This window comes from Ambystoma mexicanum, chromosome 6p (genome assembly GCF_040938575.1).
Source record: "Ambystoma mexicanum isolate Mex_15411 chromosome 6p, UKY_AmexF1_1, whole genome shotgun sequence".
In the NCBI taxonomy this organism is placed as follows: Eukaryota; Metazoa; Chordata; class Amphibia; order Caudata; family Ambystomatidae; genus Ambystoma; species Ambystoma mexicanum.
The window spans coordinates 650,037,311-650,055,823 of record NC_090935.1 but is presented as its reverse complement, the minus strand read 5'-3'; the positions used below and the strand labels follow the sequence as shown (position 1 = coordinate 650,055,823).

General features: G+C 45.5%; 1 protein-coding gene across 4 annotated transcripts in view; it reads left to right on the top strand.

The window, feature by feature from the left end:
- PTCD2 (pentatricopeptide repeat domain 2) overlaps nucleotides 1-18,513 on the top strand; it is a 298,424-nt gene that overhangs the window by 182,504 nt on the left and 97,407 nt on the right. For 3 of the 4 annotated variants that reach the window (XM_069627512.1, XM_069627515.1, XM_069627513.1), the window contains one exon: nucleotides 10,467-10,580. The exons of the other annotated variant lie outside the window; for it this stretch is intronic. In XM_069627512.1, the coding sequence (XP_069483613.1) occupies nucleotides 10,467-10,580 (114 nt within the window). The remainder of the gene's footprint in view (nucleotides 1-10,466; nucleotides 10,581-18,513) is intronic. 4 annotated transcript variants of the gene reach the window in all.

Here is an 18,513-nt window from a genome sequence, read left to right as displayed (position 1 = left end):
CTGTGTGGCAGTATGGATTCTCTGTGTTCGAGTGGTGGTAGGTGGAAGATGCAGTGTGGCTGGTTATCAGTACGGAAGGGATCAAGGTTGATGAACCAGTAATGGGTGTGTTGAGTGTGTCGATATCTGGAAAGGATTGGAATCTGTGTTTAGTATGGTAGACCTTGTGGGCCGTCTAGGGAATGTATGTGGCGTAATGTTGAACATATTAGCAGTGACGTATTAATAAGGGAAGGAGAAATGAGAGTCTTGTCCCAGAAACGTCCTCGTACATAGGGGTAGAGTCCTGCATTGATTGTCTTCTGGTTTGCAGTGTTTTACGAAAGGAGATGAGCTTCACAAAAAAGGTACGGAGGTCTTGGTTTCTAAGCAGGATGAATTGCAGACCAATTTACATGTTAACGATTTGATTTGGCGGTTGTCGCGCCTATTCACCTCGGTGGTGGGAGTGGGTGGTGGGAGGGGGTTAGGAGGGCATGGTGGTGAAGTGCCAGTCGAACAGGTACATCAGATTTTGGTTTTCCAAGCAGGAAGTGTGGCAAATCATTCTCCCTTGTTAAATGTCTTTGATTTGGCAGTTGTAATGCTTTTTACAAGGATCCGGTAACTTTTATTTGGGTTAACCTCGGCCCATCGCTGTTTAACCAATGAAGCTAGTGAAAGACCCATATCTTGAGCGGTTTCCTGAATGTCTGGTGGGTCTGTGGAATGCACAGTTCCTTTGGTTGGGAATCTCATAGTGTGGTAGCCAATAATGAGAATGGGGATACTCCCATGGTTTTCCTGCTGAAGCTAGGAACCCGTACTAAGGTAGTGTTGCTGGAGCTTAGGGTCCTGTACGCTGGGCAGTGCTAGAAATTCCTGGTCAAGGAAATTGGGCCCTTTTCAATGTTAAGGGAGATGCAGAGTTTTTTTTTAATGTGTTTCGTCCTTGAGAGGGAGCCAGTGAAGGGGTTGTGGCACTTTGATGATGTGTTGTGCCGTTTTTACCATGAAGAGTAGTCTGGCCGCTGCCTTTTGCACACTCTAGAGTGTGTTTGCGTAGCCAAATCTTGTTAGAACTAGTGATTGCAAGGCCATAGTCCTGTGGGTAAAGGGACAGATATGGCACCTCATTACGATTGTGGCGGTAAGGCAACAACGGCGCCGGTAGTGCAACCGGCGCCATTGTTGCCATGCCGCCACATTACGAGTTCTGCACACGGGTGCTGCTCTGCACGCCTGGTCAAACCAGGCGTGCAGAGCAGCACCCGCAAGCAGAACTGGATGGTAGCAACGGTACCGCTGCTACCATCCTCCCCATTCCCATTGAGCCCTTGGGGACGTACCAGCTCCGGGTCTCGCGCAAGAGGAATTACCGGGCCTGCCGAGGTCGCAATGGCCCGGTAATTCCCCTTTCACAGGACCCAGAGCCGGACCGGAGTTTGGGGGGAGCCACGCCGGTATAACCGGCATGGCTACCTCCAACCTCATAATGAGATCTGTGTTGTAGCATGCAGAGTTGGAAAAATCTTCTGATGATGGCTTTTGCATACGGCTCAACTGTAATAACCTGTCCTATTCAGAAATCTTTTAAGATCTGAATAATAAAATGTGGGAAAAGCTTGTCCACTATGACATTCTGTTCAGATCTCAATTGAAGTCTTCTCTAAAAGTCAGAATCAATATTAGATCCTATTCTAGCATCCATAGGATCCGATTTCTGAAACTCAGTTGACACTGGAGGATGATTTTTAAACAGATGGATAATGTTTGTGGCCTGCCCTTTTTTTTGTTTAAAAAAAAAAACTTCATGATTTTTTCTTCTCATTTAAAAAATGATAATGTCCATTTTAAAATGTTCCAAATCTGTCCCAAGCTTAGCTTGTGGTGAAAAATGGAATGTGAGAGTAGTCCCATAACCTGTTCTCCTTGTTACACATTGTAAACCTAAGGCAATAACACTGGCTTAGTTTTATTTTTTTTTTTTTATTGATTTGGCTGAATAATTCAACCTTTCAAACAGAGAAGTTTACATCAACAATAGTTTCATACAATGTAAATCTGAATAAAATTGATTTGATACAAAAAGATAAAATTGAGACATATAAATATATAGTTTTACAAAGTGTTACATTCTTGGCTTGATTGAAAATTGATTTGATACAAAAGATAAAATTGAGATATACAAATATATAGTTTTACAAAGTCTTGCATTCTTAGCTTGATTGGCTTAGTATCTGGCCACTATACAAAATTACGACTGATATTAATAAGTTTTAAGCTTGACCTGTACAAAATACGTCCTAGATCTTTCAAGATTCTGCTTTATGGTTTTAAAACAAGACTTGTTGGAGAAAATGGTCTCCTGTGCCTGGTTTCTTTTCAGTAACAATTCCTTTGCCTCTCTCAGAGCCAAAAGGGCTTTGACACCATAAACTATGGCAGGAGGCGATATACAAATGCAAGATAACATAACCTGGGGGAGAAGCAAGGCAACTCTGACCAGATCTTGGTTAATCATATTTACATATTATGTTATGTTATTTGGCATTTATATAGCGCTCTATATATCATTGGTATGACTTCAAATCGCTGGTAGGTTGAACGCCCTCAGGGACCGCAGTCCAGACAGTAAGGTGTCATAGGGTGCATATGTGTACCGATTATATGCGCAGCTGATGCAATAGCTTGATGGTAGCTGAATCCTAGCATCTGTGTAGTACGCGTATGTGTGCAGCTAAGCCGATGTTCGTGGGGTATAGCTGCGTTTTATCAGAATGTTGGGTGTTCATGAAGTATTGTTCATATGTGAGCAGCTAGGCCGAATTGATATAGGGGTGTAGCTGTGCTCTAATTGCGTGTTGGTGTAGAGTAGAGAGTGAGCATATAGTGTTAGGAGAGGTCAGTGTCTGAGTGGAGGTGTTGATTGAACACGCTCTCTTTTCCGGATTCCAAGTGGGCGTTTGCGAGGGCTGCGTTCAGAGTAGGCTTATTCGTGACTAAATGGGCGCTTTCACTGTCGTCATTGCTCCGGATCTCTTTGAGCATTTGTCATTTGGTTGCAGGGTCTCAGCAGCCTTAGATGGTCTTAGTCGGTGTTAGGGAAAGAGCCAGGTTTTTAGAGCCTTGTGGAAGGCCATGTAGTCATGGGTGTGTCGAATATATGGGGGGAGTGAGTTCAACAGAGTTGGTGCCAAGGCTGAGAAGGCGGATCCTCCGATCCTGATAGAGTTAGAGTTTGGAATCACTAGAAAGAGGGCATAGTTTGATCTTAGGTGCGAGATGGGCGGTGGGGTATTATCTTCTCTTGTAGGCCCCTTCGGCCAGTCTTGTGCATTTCTCAGTGAGTAATGCATAAGGTCTTGAAGGTGGCTTTTCGTCTGACTGGAAGCCATTGGAGGGTTCTGACAGTGAGCAAGATGTCGTCTCTGTGTCCCAGGGCGAGGAGGAGATTGGCAGCCACGTTTTTGGGCTCTTTGGAGTTTGTTGAGTTGGTATGCCGGTGCTCCCAGGTATAAGGAGTTGGCGTAGTCCAGTCTCAACATAACAATAGAAATAACAGCGGCGAGCCTGTTGGGGTAGGATAGGTAGGAAAAAATGCATCTAAGAAGTTTGAGGTGGTAGTGACAGCATTTTGAAACATTATTGATCTGGTGGGAGAGGGTTAGGGCTGAGTCCATAGTGCAGCCTAGGTTTTAGACTAAGTTGGAGGGATGGGGAGGTGTTCCGAGGGAAGGGGGCCATGTGAGCAGTGGTGGCAGAAGGATAGTATTGCTGCACAGCAGGATTTCAGTTTTCTCAGGGTTCATAAGGAGGTGGTTACTTGTCATCCATCGGTCAATATCACAGAGATGAGCTTCAAGGTCGGGACGTGGGTCGATCCTTGTCTTGGGGATCCTTAGGATAATTTGGGTATCATCGGCCTAGTTGTAGCAGGAGAGGTTGTACGCACGGATGTTTCCTGGTAGATTAGTGATATAGAGGTTGAAAAGGAGAGCAGAGAGGCATGCACCTTGGGGTACTCCAGTGTTCACAGGGCATGCAGTTGAGACGAAATTGGAGAGGAAGGCGATTTGGCCCCTGTTGCTGAGGAAAGAGGCAATCAATTTGTGTGCCGAGCCACGGCTTCCTAGGGAATGGAGGCGGTCAAGGCAGATTGAATGGTTAACGGTGTCAAAGGCTGCAGAGAGATCGAGGAGAATCAGCGCTGCGCAACCCTCAGAAGCTGCCGTGACCTTGAGATCATCCCAGATCGAGATCAGAGTGGTTTCAGTTCCATGTCAAGGTCTGAAGCCTGATTGAGCGGAGCCGAGGAGTTTGTTGGATTCTACGAAGCAGTTGAGCTCAGACTATGCAGTCGGGTCCATTAGTTTTGCAAGAAATCTGGTGTTGGCAATTGGCCTGTAATGCTTGGGGTCGAGGGATGCCTTTTTTAGGAGCCGTTTGACATGCGCTATTTTAAAGGCATCGGGGAAGATGCCAGAGGTGAGGGAGTCATTTAGTATGGTTCTTGCATGTTCACCTGCTCAGGTAGAGGAGAATATTTCTTTCAAAACCGAGCCGGGCAGGGGTCGAGGAGGGGTGACCTGGAGGGTCTGCTTGCTGATAGTAGGTCAAGGAACTTGTCTCTGGAAATGGGTTTGAAAGAGTCGAAGGTCGGTAAAGTGGTCGTCAGGGCAATGGGATCAGGAGGGGTCAGTGTAGGGATGGGGTGAGCGAGGACAGTTTGGTGTTAAGGGATGCCATCCTGTCGAGAGTGGTGTTGCGGAAATGTAGTCAGAGGGCACCGCAGAGTGGTTGTGTGGGAGTAGATTGGGCAGCGGTGCATAAGGTTTCACGAATTCAGAGATGATTTTGTTGAGTTCTTTGCTGCTGCTGTGCCACAGTTCAGAATTAATTTATTGTAATAGGCTTTTTTGGCCTTTCGGATCTCTGATTTGTAATTACGGTGGTGGAGGTCGAACATGAATCTGATGAGATCGGTTTTAGATGCTCGCCATGTGCGTTCAAGCAAGTTATTTTGTTTTTTGAAAGTCCTCAGGTGATGCATGAACCATTTGGGCACGGTCCTTTGCGTGAGGTTGCAGGGCACGAGGGCGTGAGAGGAATTAGTGATTCTATAAGCCAAGAGTTGAATGATTCTATGGTTTAGGGTCTGCCACAGGACAGTGTTGAAGAGGGACGAAGTAGCAGGGCTTCAGCTAGGTCGGGAAGCATCTTGACTTTGTTCCAGCATTTGAGATCAAAGGTGGGGCACGGGGAGCTGTAGGAGAAGGGGTTGGTGTGTGGGTAGAGAAAGGGATGGCAAAGTGGTCTCTCCAGATAAGGGGTTTGGGACTGGATATATAGACCTGATCGTCGGAGCTGAAAATCGCATCAATGGTGTGCACACCCGAGTGAGTTGGACCAGGGTTATGTGGTCCATCAAAACTGTCAACCAGGGGCTGGGGTCATGGGGTTGATGGGGATATCAAACCAGATTGACTGTCAACCAGGGGCTGGGGTCATGGAGTTGATGGGGATATCAAACCAGATTGACTGTCAACCAGGGGCTGGGATCATGGAGTTGATGGGGATATCAAACCAGATGTTGATATTGAAATCTCCCAGGAGAGTAAGCGATGGGCGATTTACCTGAATGGTAGCTATTGAGTCACAGAGGTTGTTGGCGAAATGTCTGTCGTATCCTGAGGTCTGTAGATGAGTGGATGATAGGAAGAGTTTTACAAGAAGGAATTCGCAGGAAGCGTTACATGTCTGGGATCCGATGAAGTAGACGGAGAAACATGGTTTGTAGAGGTTTGCGACTCCGCCATCTCTTGAGGATCTATTGTGGGCAATAAGCGAGTAACCAGCGGGGAAGGCCTTTTGCACGACTGGCGCAAAATCGTTGGAGAACCAGGTTTCGGTGATGAAAGTGAGGTTGGGATTCTCCGAGGATAGGAGATCGAATATGCGGTGTCTGTTTCTTGCTACGGAGCAGGCGTTAAAAAGGATGCATGTGACTTTCTGAGGTGAGGTGGTTTTTGTGACGCTCATCGCAGGTTTGCCGGACATGGGTACCCGATGAGGGGGGCGGGGATGTGGTAGGATCATTCTGGGTGGTTGAGACTGGTTAAGGGGATGGTGGAATGGCTGCCTGTGCATTTTGAGTGTCGGGTGAGGGGGTTATTTCGATGGGGTATGGAAAGAGTAGGCGGGCGGTGGTAGGTATGTGAGAGATGAGGTGGAGGATCAGGGGGGGATTGGGAAGGTGTTGGGAGGAGCACTGGGGGTTTGAGGTTCAGGGGGGTTGTTTCGGGTTCGAATCTGGAGTGCACAGGGGGTTTAGGTGTACTGGGTGAGAAGTCAAGACTACAGCCAGGGTGGAGGCTGGGAGAGGGGGGAGTGGAGGGTCTGGAAGTAGGGGTGGGAAAGGATGGGAGGTTGGATCGATGAAGAAGTGGTGAGGAATGGAGGGTCGGGGGAGAGGACCAGTCTCTCTGTCAGCGTTTCGTGGGTTTTGGTGCCATGGGAGTGTGAGAGAGGGTAGGCGGGTCAGAGGTGGAAAAGGATGAGGCTACTGTTCTATAGAAGGCTAGACGAGCTACTTTCAGAGAAGGGAAGGATTATGAAGGGGAAGGTCTGTGGGCGGGCGTCAAGATGGGGCCTAGGGGGAGGGAGAGGGCAGCATGGGAGGTAGGTTGAGAGGGTGGCAAGTTCCTCAGAGGGCTCGAGGATTGCGTGTTAGTGGAGGGGTGCTCGTGATGTTTGGAGCACCAGAGAGCTCCTCTGGCTTGTGAGTTTGATATTGCATGGGGTGTATGGATGGGGAGTGAGGGATTGTTCTCAATAGCTGCTAGAGGGAAGATGGGTGGTGGTGTGTTTGGGTGGGTTAAGGGGGGCTAAAGATGTTTGGAGCGCCAAACAGTTCCCCTGGCTTGTGAGTTTGATATTGGACATGGTGTATGGACTGGAAGTGAGGGATTGTTCTCCCTAGATGCTAGCGGGAAGCTGGGTGGTGGTGTGTTTGGGCGGGTTGTGGGCGACTCGAGATGTTTTGAGCGCCAAAGAGCTCCTCTGGCTTGTGAGTTTGATATTGCGCGTGGTGTATGGACGGGGAGTCTGGGGTGGTTCTCATTAGATGCTTGAGGGAAGGTGGATGTTGATGTGTTCGGGTGGGTGGAGGAGATGGGGATGAGTGTTTGCGGATACTGGAGTTTGGCTCGTCAGGGTGCTCCACTGCCTTTTGGATTGGAGGTGGAATGATGGTAGGGCTGTGGTGCAGGCAGATTCCGGGCGAATTGTTATTCGAGGCAGAGGTCGTGGGTTGCGACCAGATGCGGGATAAGCGAGTCGGTTCAGGAAGTTGGGTGCTAGGGTGCATGTTATGCGCCGGGAGGGGTGAGTTATGGGAGAGGGGTGTGGTGCAGGGAGGCCGGGATTGAGGAGGGGTCCGAGAGTTGCTCTTTGGTGATGTGGGGTCTCCATCCCGGGGGGAGGTTAAGGGCAGCACCAAGAGATTGAAGTACTTGTAAGAGTAGATGCAGTGACCCAAGATGTAATACCCGCATCTAGATTCTGGACAGCGGGACAATGGGAGAGGGTCAGACAGGGGATAACAGGGAATGCGGCACCTCTTGATGAAATAGCAGCGCCTAGATCTGGGACACCTAGACCAAGGGAGAGAGGCCTAACATGGGGACACCACTAAATGCAGTAGTAGAAAACACAATGACACTAGATGTGTAAGAGCAGCGCCTAGACCTGGGGCACCCGAATAGATGGAGAAGGGGCCAACACCGCGACAACAGCAAATGTCAGCAAACAGCAAAATATACAAATACCCTAGATGCAACAGTAGCTCCTAAACTCGAGGTACCTGGATGGAGGGAAAGAAAGGACTAATACGCGGACGCTACTAAATGTAGTAACAGAGAACGCAATGACCCTAGATATGACATCAGAGCCTAAGCTCGCAATACCTGGCTAGAGGGAGAAGGCAAACACGACTACAACAGGAAGTGCAGTAGCAAATAATATACAATCACCCGAGGTACAACAACTGCGCCTAGACTTGCGACACCTGGATAGATGGAGAGAGCCCTACCACAGGGGGCAGTAGTGAAAGTTTCAGTAGTTGCAAAACCGTAGCTGTAATAGCGTGTAGAAAAAGGCCTAACACGGGGGCGCAACTAAATTCAATAACAGAGGATGCAATAACCATATATGGAACAGTAGCGCCTAAACTCTGGACCTCTGGATAGAGGGGGAGTGGCCTAACGCAGGGGCAGCAGTAAGGGTGATAGTAGATGCAAAGCCGTAGCTGTAATAGTGTCTAGAAAAGACCTAACACAGGAACACAACTAAATTCAGTAACAGAGGATGCAATAACCCTAGCTGTAACAGCAGCGCCTAAACTCGGTACACCTGGATAGAAGGAGAGAGTCTTAACACAGGGGCAGCAGTAAAAATAACAGTAGATGCAAAACCGTGGCTGAGTAGGCGCGTCTAGATTTGAGGCCCCTGGACAGAGTGAGAAAAAGGCCTAACACAGAGGGCAACTCTATAGTGGCATTCTATAGATGTGACACAATACAGTATTAACACATTTTCGAGGCATGCGACATCGGTCAATATTCAAAGATCACTGAGAGGGCGATGCAGGCTAGTATTTGTAGCACTATCTCAAGGTGGCATTTTCTGGTTGTCAATCAGTGTAACATTAACTATTTCTAAGTGTGTGACGCAAACTAATAATTCACAGTAATATCACAGTGGGGCACTTTCTAGTGGCGAGTCAGTGCAATGCTAACAATTTCTAAGTGTGTGGCACAGGCTTATAATACAGAGTACTATCTCAGTGGGCACATTCTAGGTGTGGATGAATGTAATATTGACAATTTGTAATTGTGTGACGCAGGCTAATGGTTTCCCAGTACTATCATAGGTGGGCACTTTCTAGGTGCGAGTCAATGCAATGCTAACAATTTCAAGGTGTGTGACGCAAGCTAATAATTCACGGCACTGCCACAGTGTTGAACTTTCTAGGTGTGGGTCAGTGCAATACTAACAATTTCTAAGTGTGTGACGCAGGCTAATAATTCACAGTACTATCTCAGTGTGCACTTTCTAGGTGCGAGTCAATGCAATGCTAACAATTTCTGAGTCTGTGACGCAAGCTAATAATTCACAGTACTATCACAGTGCACACTTTCTCAGTGCAAGTCAATGCAATGCTAACGGTTTCCAAGTGTGTGACGTAAGCTAATAATTCACAGTACTATCACAGTGGCCACTTTCTAGGTGTGAGTCAATGCAATGCTAACAATTTCCAAGTATGTGACGCAAGCTAATAATTCAGAGTACTATCACAGTGGGGCACTTTATTTCTAAGTGCGAGTAAATGCAATGCTAACAATTTCCTGGTGTGTGATGCAAGCTAATAATTCACAGTACTATTACAGTGGGGCACTGTCTAGGTGCGAGTCGATGCAATGCTCAATTCTCAAGGGTGCAATGCAGGCCAGCACTCGCAAAACTGTTTTAAAGCATCTCGGCAATAGTGGTAGATCTCACCAGTTTTGAGGCCAACTAGTATTAGTAGCCTGGCCTGCAATGTTCAGAGTGTAGGTAGAGTGACTGGGCTTCCAGAGTACAGTGATTGCTCTACTCCACACCTATGCCACACCTACCTTGGTAGTTATTGCTGATGGATGGCTGGCCACTGGCTTCCCCTGCTGACACCTACAGACAAAAACTGGAGCCGCCTTTGTAGGAGCCACCCTTTGCCTGCAGACACAAACTGGAGCCGCTTTTGTAGGAGCCGCCCTTTGCCTTGGGGCCCTTAGCCGCAAGGGCTGCCCTGGGAAGGTCAGTTATGACCATCAAATAGGCCAATCGGGGCTGGGGGCGGGATGGGAGGAAGGGAACTAGGAAGTAGAAGCGGATGGGATCGGGAAGGCTCACGGGGGCACAGCGGGGATGGGGGCTCAAAAATTACTTGGATGCTGTAGTAAACAAGGCCCAGGAGGGTCTTGAATTGGGAACACTCACCTGCTTTGCAAAAAGCTATAGAAGCGAGCAGGGGCCCGAGCCGTACAGTAGACCAGAAACACTGGGTCTTGTGGGCCAATCGGGGCTGGTGGGTGGGATGGGAGGCGGGAGGAGGGAGATCTAGGAAGTAAAAGCGGCGTGGGATGGGGAAGGCTCGCGGGGGCACAACGGGGGCTCAATAATTACTCAGATGCTGTAGTAAGCAAGTCCCAGGAGAGTCATGAATTGGGAACACTCACCTGCTTCGCAGAAAGCTAAAGAACATTATGTAACATAGTATGTTGAAATGATATATATATTTAGATACCAAACCTTTTATTGCTTATTCCATATGTTGCGGTTATGCTTATTAAACCAGTGTGTCGCAAGTAGCGGCTATGGGTGCTAATGTCTTTTAATTAGACAAATGTTAATCATGTTTTGAAACTTTTATCTCGCTACATTTGCAGAATAGATCAGATTCTCGCTCCATCTGTGGCACGTTATTGGATGAAATCGACGTGAAAGGAGAATATATTCCAAGGCAAGCATTCTGCTTTGCTGCTGCCCTGGCTCTGAAACGGGTACGAGTCCTCCCTTACTTGTACCTATTGCAGTATGAGGACCATAAGGCCAGATATGATAATATAATGTATACAGCATTTTGGCACACCGGGAGATATTATGGTCTTTTAGTTTTGTTTGATTTGTATTATATCTTTTTACTATATTTTGTAAGCAGTTCTGCTTTTAACTTCTATAAGATTTTGTCGCGAAATGTTGCATGGCACATTAAAATCTAAAATGGTGAGTTGATCCCTGACTTATTCTTCAGCCAGTAGCTGTGCGTCTGCATGTAGTGCAGATTGTGTGAATTTACAGTCACCTCAGACAATAATAATTATATTTGTTTGCATTTTCACACACATCCTCATTAGTATTTGTGAAATAAATCAGAGTGTGTGGATTTGATCAATCTTAGTATTTTTGGATAATCATTTTATGTTTCTCAATTGTTTGTCGAAGGTGTGTATTTGTCTAGACACTATGGGTCTCATTACAAGTGTGCCGGTCCGGTAGCAACGGTGCTGGTAAGCCTACCGGCACAGTTGTTACCGGACCAGCACACTAGGAGTCTTTGGGCGAGTGCCGTCCCGCCCGCCACTAGACTTTCTTATGGAAGCACCGGCATCCCCATTCCTATTGTTTCCTATGGGACTCAATGGGAATGGGGATTAACAATTTACCGGCGCCTGACTTCCGGGGTCGTAATCCCCCTGTGATTCTGGCAAGCCAGGCGCCGGTAACTATTGCAAGTCCGGCGGCAACCCGCCGGCAGCAACGGCAGGGTTACTGCCACACTCTTTAATGCCACGTTTTCAAATGACATCCCCCTTATAGTTTATCTCCTTCCAACAGTTTGGCTTCAGGTTTCTGCCAAATCTAGATTCATTCATATTTTTAATGGTTTACATTTTGCACTTTAATAAAAACACTAATGTATGCATGCATGCATCTTTGAAAAGTAAAATCAAATAAAATAAAGTGCGGTCAAACTTTGAGTTCAACATATCAAAATCAATTACTGTGAGTTGATTTAGGTGAGAAATACCAATGCCCTACCGTATGACCGCAGGGCGACTTCCCATTGCTTCCAATGTGAGATGGTCATCCACATCTTAGGTCATCTTGCACCTAACAACAATTCCGAAGAAAAGTTGGCCTGCACCGTTTCAGGCCAAGATGCGCCAAGGAAGTTCAGTGGGTGAACTGTTTCTTGCGGAAAGAGACGGGTCTTTAAAAGAAAGCCTCATTCCACTGAACTCACTCAATTACCGGTCATGGCCAGACATAAGGTGTACTGCTCTATTGTTGCTCAGCAGTTCATTTCGTTAGTCCAGTCTGCCAATTGCCAATTTTAACTTTTGTTGAGGAGCTGCAGCGACTGTGTATCCAGTGTATCCAGTCCTCTTTTTGTGATTACTATATATACTGCCTCACCGCGCGGAGTCCGGCAGTGAGTCCAGTCTGCCCAGTCCGCCTCAGACTGCCCTCAGAGCGTTCTCGGGCGACTGGTGTCTGGGCCGATGGAAATGTCTCCAGGCAGCGCGGAGACTTCACCACTGGGAGTAGGGGCACACACGCGAAATCGCATGCGGAGGCAGCATTCGAAAACGGAGAGAGGTAAGCCAAGTGAGCAATGCCTTATTAACAATGTGCTGCTGCGGAAAGTTGATGCGCGTGCATCTGGCTGCATATCTGTGGAAAACATGTCCTCGACTTCAAAAGGATCTGATGAGAGGCTCTGTTCGGCACAAACTGTAACGCCTGATAAACAGACACCGTCAGCCGAGCAGCCCGGGTTAGCTGAGTCCGAGGCTGAGGCTGAGTTGGCTGAGGCGGCTGATGTAGTTGGAGCCGTCGACATTCCCCCAGCATCTGCCTACAAAGCGGCGAAATTGTATTCAGTTACATCAAAATCATTACACACCGAAAACAAGGTTGCTGGAAACGTATCAAATGATGTCAAAAATCGTGCAGCGTCAAATGCATTGGTAACGTCTGAGAATGAAGTACCCCTGTCGATATCTCAGGCGTTACTCAATACGAGTACATCAATACCTTTTGACGTTGCCGCTCGTGAAGTACGACTAACTGCCCGACTAAAGTCAGACTTCAACTTAATGCGCGAACGTCTAAATGAAAGCTTCTTAATTAATCATGGGAATGTGCGTACTCCTGTCTGCAAGGTAAGCACTCACCGCAAAGAAGCAAACCACCCACTTCACAAAGTGGTAAATCCATCAAATCCTGGCCCCACAGTGGGTCCTCTAAATCTGGATGTGTCGGATGACTCCCAGCAAAAAAACCGATCGAAACGAAAAACGGACAAAGAAAACTCTGACGACTTCGAAGTCGGTCAAACTGAAACAAATCCTCCTGGAAACAGACCGTTTGAAACAAACGAAAGCCTAGTAGCCGAAAATTCCACGAATTCAAAAGGAAACATCTCTATCGCGGCAGGAATTCAGATTCATAATAATGTCTTGGCGGCAACCACAATCGCCTTAATGCCATTTATGAAACTATACGAGACACTAAATGAAACTGTACGCGACCAAAACTCTATCCTGGTACTGCTAAACAATAAACTGTCGGCATTGGAAAAAGGCAATGAACATTTAAGCAATCGTTTGGACCTAGAAGCTGCATCAACTCATCAATGGCACTCTCGCATAAATGAAATAACACGAAGGGAGTCGCATGAAAAAGTAGACCTTGCTGAAGCCCTAGTAGAATGTACTAAGTGGATCAGGCATAATGTTGCTGTTCAACCACTCAGAAACTTAATGAGAGAGCCTCGTATTGGTAGTGAGCGCCATCCTGATCAGGGTTTGATGCCTCAAGGATGTTGTGACCATCCTCCGCTGCTATCAAATGAATTTGAGAAAAACTCCATCGAAAATGAGACTAGCAGTGCAAAAACCAATAATATGAGTAACCACGACACCCAAAATTGTCTCGCCTCCTGTCGTTGAATCTACCATCGAAGTAAGAACCACAGTGGGCTCCTCTACCTCGACTGATGACCACAGAATTCCTACCACAAATATTGAGGTACCAGCTGCAATATGTGGAGCAGTGATGACTGAAGCGCACCCTCCTCCCCAGAGCGCAATATCGAATCATGCAGTATTAATAGAGAAAAAAATCTCCTTTGATATATTTTCAGGAACAGCGAAAACAATACAATCAATCAAAACTCCGGCCATATTGAAGGCAAAACAACCCAATGCCTTTAAAAAAGCAAGGAAAGTTCCGGCATCAAAACGTCCACATACAAATGAGGCAAAAAAATTCATAAGAAATCTGACCACGCCTCCACGTCCTGTGGCACCAAAAACCATAGCAGTGCCAAAAAAATGTGATGCTCAATCTGCTGCCAAGACGCAAGTAGTTCACAATGTAGGCAATTCTGTTATATCTACAAAACGTAGAAGAGACGATATTAGCCCATCCGTTGATCAATCCACGGTAGAGTCTATAGATCTCTGTGATTTATCGACTTACTCAGTGGAAGATGAGCGTGCAACAGAGGGCGCCTTACACGTGAGAGAGGAGCTGGAAAGAGAAAGTGTCAGGCCTAAACCACCAATCACAGATGAAAGATTTGTCCAACTGGAACGTTACCCACTAGGCCCTGCTAGGTTATGGAAAGGGCGAGCTACGTTTTGCATTGATAAGTCAGACACAAAAAGCAAACCTCAGAGAGCGCCTGAAAAACCGATATTGAAACTCAACCCTAAATATACAAAGGCGCAAACGAAAAACCTGAATCAACACGATACTCAAAGCAGCGTTGAACAACAGATACCATCCAAGAGAAGCCTGTACAAACTGGAACTCGAAAACATCTTAGAAGATATAAACAAAATAAATCTAAACAGAGCAAATGTGATGAGATTGCTGCACAATATACCGGCCCTGAGGAATATTCAATCCGATGATATCGGAATCGTCGAATACAACAACGAGTCAAGATCAGACTGGGTAATTCTGCACATGCGGTCCAAAACAGTAGCGAGACCAACTCTGGATGCAAAAGATGATTTATTGTTCTATGGTTTCAACTTAACCACTGCGATAGATCCTCAATCCTCTACTAATTCGAAACATGGAAATGTCCAATGCCAAAGGTTGAATAGTACAAAAAGGGAAGATCTGAGGAACCAACTCAAACATCAATTGCTATACGATACTGAAGCAAGTAGACAAAGAATCAACGTATAGGATGACGCAGGGTCTAGGCATAGGACACAATTGTTAACGCCATGGAACACCAGAGGTTTCGCCCACCTATTCCAAGAAGGAAGAGCCCATGACATCAAAAGCCTGTTTATTTGTCTACAAGAAACATGGCTTAGAAAGACGCCTTCTTGTGATGGATACACAATATTTCTAAATGAGGCTGGTAAAAACTAACTGGGGCATCCTTTTTCCGGCCTACTTGCCATGATAAAAAACTCGTCAGGATGGGAAGTCATCGGTATTCAAAATCCGAACCTATTTGTTCAAGCAATCACCCTTGAATCGTCCACTCACCCTCTGCAAGGAAATAAACAAAAACAACACCTGCTGTTGGTAAACACCTATTGGAATCCTGTAATGATCTCTGATGAGGACTACCTGATGTCAGTAACCACACAAATAGACAGTTGTTATGCATCATTTGCCACGCCACTCATATTCATTTGTGGTGATTTAAACTATTCTTGGTTCGACAAAACAAACGAACGTAACCTGAACGATATGCAAGAGATTCCAACTGAAGGCTCTAACCCGGCACGAAATGGGCATATGAACTATCAACGCGTAATTGTGTATTACTGAATGGCTGTACCAGAGGAGATATTCCAGCTGCTGCAACGTGGCATCGGGCTGATTCAAACAAAACCCTAGATTATATCTGGGTATCCGAGAATCTGCATGCTTTAATCTCAGACCTCCAAGTAAGAAAATCGTCCAATAGTGATCATAATCCACTCATTTTATCTTGGTATATGAGCAATACATCCACGCAGCAAAGCTACACTGCACAATTGGATATTAACAACTCCCAAAACCGCCTACGAATAAATAGCAAGCAGATTGACACTATGACATAGGTCTTCATTCAGGCTTGCTCCACAATTTTATACGCAGAATATGCATCCCTCCTGAAACAGTATACAAATACAAACAAGAGGACGATTAGAGACTATATCCACCCTTTTAGTCCTGAACTAAGTGAAGCAAAGAAATTACTTGTAAGTGACCTGAAAAAATTAAAGTCTATTGGTGGCATTAACCTACTACAGCAATTAGCCACCAGGTGCCAACGCTATCGGAACTGGTTGAAGTCCTTTAAAATCATACGAAACCAGGAACAAGCGGAACTAATGCTGCACCTCTTAATCCAAAAAGACAGTTCTAATATATGTAAGATAATAAACAGTGGCCACTTGATACAACACAACTACCTAGCTAATGGTGTGAATGCAGCCACTTGGGTACAACATTACGGCGCGGTTTTCAACCGTAAGTGTGGTGATAACACTCCAAAGTTAAAAATAGATGAGTGTAAATGGGATGTCAAAGAATCACTTGAAGATATCACACAAGCAATTCAAAAGTTAAAGTCATCACGTGCCGCCGGCCCCGATGGTGTATCATGCTGAAAACGAACAAAGAAAACTGGGCAAATTTCATCAAGGTCCTATTCGATCAAATCGCCCAAACATCAAAAATTCCCAATTCCTGGACAAAAGCAATCATTGTCCCAGTGTTCAAAAGAGGAAATAAATAAGATCCAGCAAATTATCGGCCCATAGCGTTGCTAGACACTATGGGGAAGATCTTTGCTACATTCCTCCAAATGAAAATTGCTAAATGGGCTGAAATGAATAAGATCAATGACGTGAGACAAACTGGGTTCACCAAAGGGGTTGGCGTGGAACTTAACCTGCTATTGCTAAACTTGGCCAAATTACACACTTTAAAACATAAAAAAAGGTTGTTTTTAGCGTTTATTGACCTAAAGCAAGCTTTTGATTGCAAAAACCGCAATCTTCTGTGGCAAAAATTAAAGACGTGGGGATGTCCTAATGATCTATTAGCCCCACTGATGGCACTTCATGCCAAAACCAGCATTCGTGTGCGCCTAAATGCAGAAGGTTACTTATCCGATGAAATAACGACTACAAAGGGTGTAAAACAAGGTTGCCCGCTTGCAGCTTTGCTGTTCAAACGCTTCATTTCGGACTTGTCTGAAGCCTTTTCATTAACAAGGTGTTTTCCCCCGAAAATCAACGGAACTCACGTAACGCATATAATTTATGCGGATGATATAGTGTTGCTCGATAGCACTGAAATAGGCCTACAAAGATCACTGGTAGCATTACAGTCCTACCTAATGGCAAATCACTTAATGATAAACGTGAACAAATCTCAGGTGATGGTTTTTGGACCCAATACTAAATCAAGAAAAGCGAAGTTCAACTGGAAAATTGATAAAGAGATATTACTAAGAACAGATGCCATTCGATATCTGGGCGTCTCATTTAATATATCGATCAGAGAATGGAGTTGGACAAACGAAATCATCTCGCGTATGCGAATGTTTGCCCTACAAGGGCGCAAACTGCACATAAATTATGGGAAAATCTCACTTCAACCGGTGACGACTTTCTACCTACAAAAAGTGACACCAGCAATAAGTTTCGGCAGTGAAACAGGGTGGAACATCAGTGCATGCCTCTGGGCTCAACTAGAGGGCTGCTTTTGGCGCAAAGTCCTCTAGCTGCCACAATGTGTCTCAATGGTGGCCTTGAGACATGAATTGGGCCTCGACTCCCTGCATTCAATAGTATTGTGGAAATCAATACTACTGCTAAGGAAAATGAGACTACGTCCAGCAATAAAGACTTATTCAATCTTGGCCAATAAGAACAATGATACATCTGCCTCCTTGCTAAACAGCTGGGAAGAGAACCTATTAGGCATACTGGAAGAAGCAAATATAAAAATGCCCCTGTTTCTACAGACACCGCAATTGGCAAAAATTCAATTTATGCAATGGAAGTGGATCAAAAATGCGGAAAGACGAGTCGCATTATCCTCAGGTATAGACCTGGGCCTTTGCGAACAAAAAAGGGGCACTCTACCGAAATATCTGGCTAAATTTCCATCTAATTACCATCGAAATCAATTCTTGCGGCTACGCCTCAACTTGCACAATACTAAGTTGCGTATGAGGAGATAAAAAGACTCCATGACTATAGACGAAAATTGCTGCTTTTGTAACCAAGAACCCGAATCCATTAAACATCTAATAATTGAATGTTCACAGATCAATGACCAGCGCTCCCTGCACCTTGAACACTACGCCCCCAAAAATGGCAACATGGTGGAGTGGTGGTCTTATCTGATCACGGGAAGAAATGTGCAGTTAACTTGCAATGTGATTAATTTCATGGATATGTTAATAACACAATCATTGTAAACATTGGTCCTTCACCCAAAGAACACTACCATAGATGGATCGACTAGCCCACGTTTGCATAATCCAAAAGTAAAGAAGCAAAATGCAAAAATGCAATGACGTGGGTTGGGGATCGGGAATGTGGATGACAAAAAGTTTGTTTTCTTTTACAAAACTAAAAGTCTATAAATACATTTTTTTTTTTTTTTTTAACTTCGTCTTGTTTTTGTGGCTCCGGGATAATGCCTAGCAAACAAATCTGCAGGTCACATCTAGCAATCACCCTCTTTAGTTCCTGAACTACCAGTCCCCAATTTGTTTCTATTTTGGGTGTTGACTCTACCATATGCAAGGAGTGATGACCTGGGACTGCCATCTGGCTTGCACGCATATTTTGTATGGAGTTTTTGTGGGGGAGAGGGTCAATACATTCTGTGTAGGACATTATGCTACATTTGCTTAATACTTGTGTTTCGGGATAGCTTTTTGGTTTTCAA